At 41.6% G+C, this 9113-nt stretch overlaps 1 protein-coding gene across 1 annotated transcript in view; it reads right to left on the reverse strand.

Annotated features, from left to right (window-relative positions):
• Nucleotides 1-9113, reverse strand: part of LOC103773052 (mitogen-activated protein kinase kinase kinase 9-like) — a 44831-nt gene that overhangs the window by 7661 nt on the left and 28057 nt on the right. The window contains exons 4-6 of the mRNA XM_008940403.1: nt 5657-5832; nt 2221-2461; nt 960-1085 (exon numbers count right to left, since the gene is read on the reverse strand). Of these exons, the coding sequence (XP_008938651.1) occupies nt 960-1085; nt 2221-2461; nt 5657-5832 (543 nt within the window). The remainder of the gene's footprint in view (nt 1-959; nt 1086-2220; nt 2462-5656; nt 5833-9113) is intronic.

Raw genomic sequence — 9113 nt, forward strand, 5'->3', positions numbered from 1 at the left:
CAGTGGAAAACAGAACAGAGAAACAGATACACAAATTAAAGAGTGGTTCCACAGCAACATAAAGAATAACACAGGCCAGAACAGGAATAGTAGTGAAAATATCATTCAGGCTTCTTGCCCGTAATTCTGACCATTTATCAACACAGATCTAACACCCAGATCCCTTCAAAATTAGTAGATAGGCTTTAGAGCTTTATTCCACCACTGGTTGGAACAATCCCCCTGTCATACATGACATATGTGACTGGTTTGTTTTAAAAGCACCAGTTTGATACCAGACACACAAGAGTCATGACATCCAATACAGCACTACACATTAATTAACATCCCTTCCAAACTTCTACTACATGCTTGTCTGCCTAATTCTGTTTTATTGCAGGAACACTATTTTCATGACAAGAACCCTTGTTTTTCTCTCCTTTCAATAGAAACTTAGTCCACATTTCACATTAACTTAGCTAACATTTCACAGATCTATTCTGCAAATTAATACTTTTAAAAAATCACCTGTACACCTAAGGAACATATTTTCTACGCAATCAAACAACAGTACTTCAAGAACTTGGGTAAGTTTTTGACTCCAAAGAAGATGGATACACCCCCCCATCACCAACACACTCAAGTTTTCTCTCTAAATGCCTATAATGCAGGGCAGAAACTTTTTAAGTACTTTTTTTTTTACAGTCCTGTCCTAGGTATGGAATTTTGTCATTATTTTCTATGCAATCAAACAACAGTACTTCAAGAAGTTGGGTAAGTAAGTTTTGGACTCCAAAGAGGATGGATACTCCCCCCCCATCACCAACACACTCAAGTTTTCTCTCTAAATGCCTATAATGCAGGGCAGAAACTTTTTAAGTACTTTTTTTTTTACAGTCCTGTCCTAGGTATGGAATTTTGTCATTCTACCATGCTGACAGACTGCACATTTCCCAAATTCAATATTACACTGAACTCCTTACACTGTATGGCCCTGAGTCTGGGAATAATGGTAGGACTTGCAGGAGGGCTGGAGCAGCTACTGATCAAGCTTTTCCTTTTATCCATCGTCGGAGAAGCTTGCACAGTGAATTTATGCTGGAAATCTGTTTATCAGAAGCAAAAGAAAAAGAAGAAATAGTTAAAATTTTTCTTTTAGTGTAAGAAAAAACAAAAATAATAATACATGGTAACTTTCAAAGAGCACAATTTACAGGATCTATGTAGAAATGAAGTTCTAAGCTAATAGAACAATCCCCCTGTCACACATGCAGCCACTTCAGAGCAAAGATGTGTGCTCACACTCATGAAGGTTTATCTTGTGCATGTGTGAGATACATACACACAGAGATCTCCATGTGTTGATTGACATTTGTGCAAAAGTATATCCCTCCATAAATCCCTTTCACCTTCCCTCTCCATTTCATAAGCTAAGCAGACCCACGAACAATAGGTGTTTACAGACCTAAAGAAAGGTGTAGTTAACATGCACATTTTATCATCATTGCTCTTCTGAAGAGCCAATCTCTCAGAAAACAAAAGAACATAGTGTAAGCCATCATCCGTGAGATAAGCCTTGGGTGATTTACAAAACCCACGCTTTTGTTTTTTCTTATAAATTTGAATCTCCATCCAGAATCCATGGCAAAAATGCTAAGGATTCAATAGTTTTCAAAACCACCATCTTCATCCTCAAGAGTGACTTCCCTGACAGCTCACCAATGCTTAATGTTTCTTCCAGAAGGGTGGTATTAGAGGTCACTTGTGTGTTAATGAGATCACACATGAACTAGCAATGTAAGGCTCTAGTCTCACAAATACCAACATATTTTTGATAATTTTTAGATTCCTGCACCAAGAAATCCAGTAGGTTATGGTTTCTGCTGCACCATAATGTAAAGTATTCCCAGAGCGAGAACCTCCATAATTTTCTGTGAACCTCCTTTGTTAAACTGATCATTTTGAGTATTAACATGTTTAACTGCAACTTCAACATTTTTATTGTGAACCATACACAGTCATTGATTAGCAAACATGTAACATCTCAAATTCACTTCTGGCCCTCACATCTGGAACTTCTGGGCAAGCTGGCCACAAAAGCATCAAATTTCATCTCTTGATCCCAAAGAGGCATATTTTTCCCAAACATGTTCCAACGCTTTTCAGTGGAAAGGAGCCACTAAATCTACCAGTTCACCTGTTCCTCCCATTTCACCTGACAGAGTCTAACACGTCACCAACCTGAAGGCAGGCTGATGTGGTTGCCATCTTTTAACTTCAGCCGGCTCCTCTTGAACTTCCCCATGCGTTTCTTCACCCTGGGCTTCTCCTGACACAGCTGGTGGATGATGATGTTGAGCTCCCTTTCCAGGATGTCGATCTCACGCTCTGCCAGCTCCTGTTCCCGCCTTCGCAGCAGCTCCTCGTGGTTCTTCTGCTCAACAGCAGCACGAGTCAGCTCTTCCTCCCAGGTGCGCAGCTCCTGCAGGGGGATAAGAGAGATGGAAAGCTGCCTTGTGACCTGTGGGTTAAGGCCAACATCACCTGTTCTGAAGGTAGAGCAGCAATGACTTGTGCTCACACCATTGCTGGCACCACTGCTTAAAGGCTCAGCTGAAATCAAAAAACAATCCACAAGAGCTTCTATGCTTGCCATTCAAGGCCCTTCATATCAGGATTAAAATTTGGATGTCAGCACCTGTGAGGCCACACCTGGAATCCTGTGTCCAGTTCTGGGCTCTCCAGTACAAGAAAGATGTGGATATACTGGACAGAGTCCAACCAAGGGCCATGAGGATGCTAAAATGACTGGAGCATCTCTCCTGTGAGGAAGGGCTGAAGGAGATGGGACTGTTTTTCCTAGTGAACAGAATGCTGGGGTGGGGGGCTCTTATCAGTTTATACAAAAACCTGGAGGAAAGGTGCAAAGAGGAAGGAGCCAGGCTCTTGTTAGCAGTGCCCAGTGACAGGACGAGAGGCAATGGGCACACACTGACACACAGGAGATGCCCTCTGAAACACTTTTTTACTGTGAGAGCTACTGAGCGCTGGCACAGGCTGCCCAGAGGGGTTCTGGAGTCTCCTTCCTTGGAGATACTCAAAAGCCATCCAGACACAATCCTGGGCAACTGGTTCTAGGTGGTCCTGCTTGAGTAGGGGAGTTGTTGGACTACATGACCTCCAGAGGTCCCTCCAACCTCAACCATTCTGTGATACTGTGAAAAGGCACTGACTGAATCCTAAATTCAGAGTCACGAGAAAATATGCTGAATATCTGACATGAACATGTGTACCAGAGCCACTGAAGAGGACTATGCATATGGGAACACATTTTGGAAGATTTATTCATAACATTGAAAGAATTAGTACTTGCTTTCCTGTTCAGTAAGTACATATGTTAACTTCAATATTGACTTAAATCATTTAACCTTGCCCTCTCATGCATCACAAAATAGTAAAAAACACAGCTTGAACATAAACATGAATGAAGCAAACATCATCAGGAGGTCATTCTGATCATTTTCTACCAAGCAGGGCTGCTCCTAGGCACAAAGATGCCTAAGGCAAGCTTTTCAATCTTTCCCTTGTTGACAAAATGAATCAACCAAAATTGTCCTTGATATCTCAAAATGTCTTCTCACTGCACTCCTCTCCTCTCACCACAAGGACAAAAGAATTTAGCACTCAGATTATCTCCAGCTGGCTAATTCCACTGCAGCAGGTAAAAACTGAAGTAGAATGTAAAACTTCAGATAGATTTTAGTTTAGATTTTAATTTTTTTCTTAATAACATCGTTATTACCTGTCCCATCACCACAGAGGTTTGGTACATTTTATTCACAAGGTGAACAGAATATAAAATTCTCCTTCTCTGTGGCTACAAAGGGATACAGCACTCAAAACTCGAGGGCAGCCTAGCTACTACTGTCTGGTCTTCTGTTTGCTGGTTTCCAGTTCTTAAAAACTCTTCCAACACAGTTACACCATGGGACAACAGCAGCAAGGCAAAGCCTATTAGCTATTTTATTTTTCCCAAAAGCTACTGTATTATGTGAACAGAAGAGTTTTAAGCATTGTTGTAGGACTGCTCTTCTTGCCCCAAGCTCTCCTTTCCTTTCCTTCTGCCTCCTAAAGCCAACACTGAGTCCAAATCAAGGTGGCTGCTTAAAATCTATTTTTAGGCAAGAGACTGTGAACCTAAAAAAAAAAACCATTATTACTTTAGCAAGTTTGCTTGAAAAGAACTTCAGCTTTTTCACTTCTACTCTTTGAGACTGATGGTTACAATTCCTTTCATCTCTGCTGGCATTTTTGTTACCCACTATTTACCCAGATGTACTTCAATTATAACAGCTGTTGGACCATCCTCCTGGTAGCACTCATGTTTACTCTAGTCTGTCCACTTTGGCTGTACTCAAAACCTGGAAAACACAAACCTGACAGAACCAAAGCTTGACAGAACCCATGTTTGCTAGTCTATACGTGCTGAAACCATCCCTCCTACTTTCACTGGCAACAGTTACCACTGGGCTTCTCAATTCAGATGCTAGCAGTGAAATAGTTCTCAGGTGAATTAAATAATGAAGACAACTCAGCAGCTTGCACAGTGTGTAACTCCTACTTAGTGGTAACTAACAGTTACCACTGGGCTTCTCAATTCAGATGCTAGCAGTGAAATAGTTCTCAGGTGAATTAAATAATGAAGACAACTCAGCAGCTTGCACAGTGTGTAATGGAAGCTCACTACAATATTAGAAGGAGCAGCTCAGGATGCAGATGTTTTGTTTACTCATGATTCGGTCCTTGTGTGCATCATAACCTGCCACTGATTCCAGGGACTTCATAGAGTCATTTCATCTGAAAAAGACCCTTAAGATCATCAGGTCCAACCACTAACCTAACACTGCCAAGTCCACCGCTAAACCATGTACCTGAGCACCGCATCTACAATGTCTTTTAAATACCTCCAGGGATGATGACTCCTTTACCTCCCTAGGCAACCTGCTCCAATGCTTGACAGTCCCTTTCTGTGAAGAAGTTTTTCCTAATATCCAATGTAAATCTCCCCTGGTACAACTTGAGGCCACTTCCTCTTGTCCTATCACTTGTTACTCGGGAGAGGAGACCAACCCTCACATCGCTACAACCTATTTTCAGGTAGTTCTACAGGGTGATAAGGTCTCCCCTGAGCCTCCTTCTTCCGCAGGTTAAACAACCCCAGTTCCCTCAGCCACTCCTCATGAGACTTGCACTACAGACCCCTCACCAGCTTCACTGCCCTTCTTTGGACCTGCTCCAGCACCTCAGTGTCTTTCTTGTAGTGAGGGGCCCAAAATCAAACCCAGTACTCAAGGTGCAGCCTCACCAGTGCTGAGGACAGAGGAACACTCACCTCCCTTGTTCTGCTGGCCACACTATTTCTGACACAAGCCAGGATGCTGGTGGCTTTCTTGGGTGCACTGCTGGCTCATGTTCAGACAGCTGTTAATCAACATCCCCAGGTCCTTTCCTGCCAGGCAGCTTTCCAGCCACTCATCCTCAAGATTTACTACAAGCTCCAATAAAGCACGTGCAAAATTAAGTCTGGAATGCACTAAATGGTGATCTCTGTTTGGATTATGAAATGGGAAAATTATAACCCAGAGAGTGCAAGCATTCAGTGTCTTTTTCTACTTACCTTTTCTTTGGCTCTGAGCTGATCAAACATCTCTTGAATTTCTTGTTTCCAGTCTTCCTGCAGGGAGTGGAAGGAATCTTTGGGCATTTCAAAGAAACCAGACTCTTCTATGGCAGTGAGATGGTCCAGGATACTGGCAAAGGAAGGTCGCGAGTGTGGATCAGGGTTCCAACAATCTAGAACAGGACAAAGACAACCAACTGTTAAGCATCTCTTAGTATAGAGGTTTGAGAGGATGAGAAGTACTTTACTGATCCCCAGTGGCTAAGTGTGGCATGCACACTGTCTGTGTTACCCCACCCTCCCCTTCCCCACTCGCACTGACTACTGTCCAATCACAAGTCAAGTTCAGAATCTGTGCTTTCATGCTTCTCAAAAATCTAACATCACTTAACATCTTGAACTACCTGGTCTCCACGTTCTACTGCAATGACATGTCAAGTAAAAGAGGGGTTTACTAATTTTACAGTAAGTTACATTTTCAAGCATATATTAAAAAAAAAAAATTCTTTAAATATTTTGCTTCAAGTTTTACTTACTCACAGAGTGGAGATACTACACAAGACTCTTGAGGACAGTTCTGTTATCACACTTGCACTGCAGAGCTCACAACCATACTACAGAAGGATATCTACCACAGCTCCTTCTAATGCCAAACTCTAATTCTAAGCTGAATCACTATGAATCTCTTCCACAGAACAGAAAATCTCTCCTACAAAGCAGACTGGGTATAACTTGAGTGAAAATAGGAGATTCAAGTCAATTACATAAAACAGTGGATTTGTTTTTCCTCTTATTTTTAAGGGTTCTTTTTTTATTACTTAAGATTGCTTCATCAGGCTTCTTTGATTTTAAAAGAAACACAAATAAACAAGCTTTTTAATTTACAATCTAATGCAACCACTTACACAACCACAGAGGTCTAAAAAAGCAGAATTTAAGGTACCTATCTTGCCACATGAGGCAAGTGAACTAGCAATAGTACAAAAAGGTACTCTTTTAACAGTGATGGGAATTGAGCACTGAAAACAGAAAGATGAATAGAAAAAGGTAAGAAGTAAGAGCTCAAGCTACCAAATCACTAAGAATATGTATTTAAAAAGCCATTATGGCAAAATGTTTGACTTAGAAACACTTCTGAATAGTAAATTCTTACTCATTCAGTCCTCCCTCATGCTTCACCCTTATTCCTCCTCCTGCAGAAAACATCACTTGCTCATTCTACACTGTCTCATACTGGCACTTACACAGGTCCTTGCTCAACAAGTATCCTGATTCTTTTTAGTACTGCCAGACTCCTGCATGCCAAAATTTGAGAATAACCAAACAGAAACACTTAGCATTCAAGTATACGTCTAGGGAATACAGCTGTTGTGCATGTATGGAAGAAACTAACACATGGGGGGCTGGGGGGTGTCCTCTCAGTATGCTCATACTATCATTTAAAAAAATAAGCTGGTGATGTCCTAAAAAGATGTTCATTAATCAGTTTTGTAGACTGAAATGCACCAAGGAGCAGTTTTAATTAAAAATAAAGAACACTGCACAAAGTCTGAGGTTTGGTTTTGCAGGTCTTTTCTCTGGTTTTAGCTTTACTGAGATTTTGCACTTGGGAGCGCTGGTTTCAAAACTGCTGGTATCAAGATGTTGGTATTTAAGCATCTGGTCAGGTTCCAGGAGGCATAAGCTGGAACACATTTGTGTTTATGGATTTCAAACTGCTTCCCTTATCAAAATAGAGAGCCAAGGATGTTAAAGAGCACTCTGAAGATCCCCTGCTGCTGACCAATTAGTGGCAATGGGTGATAGAGCTGGACTGTCAGCACCATAATCCCTGCCTCTTTACCCCAGGTTTTAAGCATGGCAAAGCAAACATGACCCAAAGTAAAACAAAATGCTGCAGCCAGCCAAATGCATGAATGAGTGAACAGGATAACTATGCAGGTGGCCCGTGGCTTCTATTTTCCCAGGCCTAGATCTGCCATTATTTGCACTAATGAGGACAGTTGTAACATACAAGTCTTTTCTGTGAAGAGGGAAAGTTCAGCTTTGTTGTCTCAGTAGAGACCACCAGGGCAGTAATTCAAAAGTAAAAGCAGCATTAGGGGAACAAGAGTTCACTTGAGATGAGAAACAGCCTGTTTGAAAAACAGTTTTGGTGAAGGGGCAGAAAGTAATTGTTTTACTTGTTCTCCTCTTCCCCCTGCACCTGGAGAAGCGAAGCGTTCCAAAGCCACGCGGGTGCTCACCCCTGTGCTGCTGGGTTCAAGCACAGGCCATGTGCCTCTACCTGACTTCCCCCAACAGAGGGCATTATTTTGGACCCCAGCAGCAGATACTTCACTTCTATGTAAGAAATCCAAGGTCCTTGTCTTCGGAAACCACCTCAAAAACTGCCCAGGAAGTTGCATTAACTCTTTCAGATGCAGATTCTTGCCTGACATTGCCTCCAAGCCACCATACCTGTAACTCTGCTGCTGTTCCCTATCCAGTATGGTATTTCTTTTTTAGCATAAGAGTATATGAAAGTTTCTGCTTTAACTTAACTGAAGCCCGTAACCTACAGAAAAAACTGGAGACATGCAGAAGTATTGTAAGAGCAGAGAAATCCGTAAGAAACATTTTCTTGCATGAATCCAATTCCTTTCTTGAGGCTTAAACTAGCACCAGAGGCCACAGAGTATCAGTCCTACATTCAGACTCACTCCTTGCTTGCTAATACTATAAAGAATGTTTGATTTCTCTTTACCTCAGTTTTTATTGCTGCCAGATAGGTATAAAAATCTTTCTTACATATAAAAACCTGGAAATCCTTGTGAATAGGGGCACTGAAATAAAAAAAAAACAAAACTCTAAAGGTACTACTGTGAGACAGGGAGGGAAGGACAGAAGGATGGAGGGAGGAACAGCTGAAGCTTGGCAGATACATAAACAGTTGCAATAGCCAGTAGAGGAGGTCCCACAGGTACACCCCAAAAGCTATCTCACAGAATCCTTTTTATTAACTCCAGAAGCTCTGATGACAAACTCCTATATTTCTTTCACCTTTATGTAGCCCACCTTGGGCATGAACTGGCTCCACACAGTAAGCAGAAAATCACATTCTGACCAAAAATGTGGGTTATTTTCAAATGTCAAAGTCACATTTAAACCCTCTCCCTGAAATGTCAGTAGAATAAAGTTTCATGCCGAATCAATCTGACACTGCCTAGCAAGATGTTCAGGATACAAATTTCAAAACAAGTTAAAGACTTCAGACCGGACTAAAAATATGTGAAGTTTTGGTGTTGGCAAGTCTTTACAACAACAACAAAAAACCACCAACAAAGTTGATGATGACACGAAGAGCCCTCATTTCCCTATAAAGCCAGCTGATAAAAAATGGCAGGGAAATTTCTTTCACATATGACTCTTGTAACTGTCACAGCTCACCAAGAGTCCGGCCTAGCTCCCATAA

The sequence above is a fragment of the Merops nubicus genome, unplaced genomic scaffold (genome assembly GCF_000691845.1).
Source record: "Merops nubicus isolate BGI_N331 unplaced genomic scaffold, ASM69184v1 scaffold7445, whole genome shotgun sequence".
Lineage (NCBI taxonomy): Eukaryota > Metazoa > Chordata > Aves > Coraciiformes > Meropidae > Merops > Merops nubicus.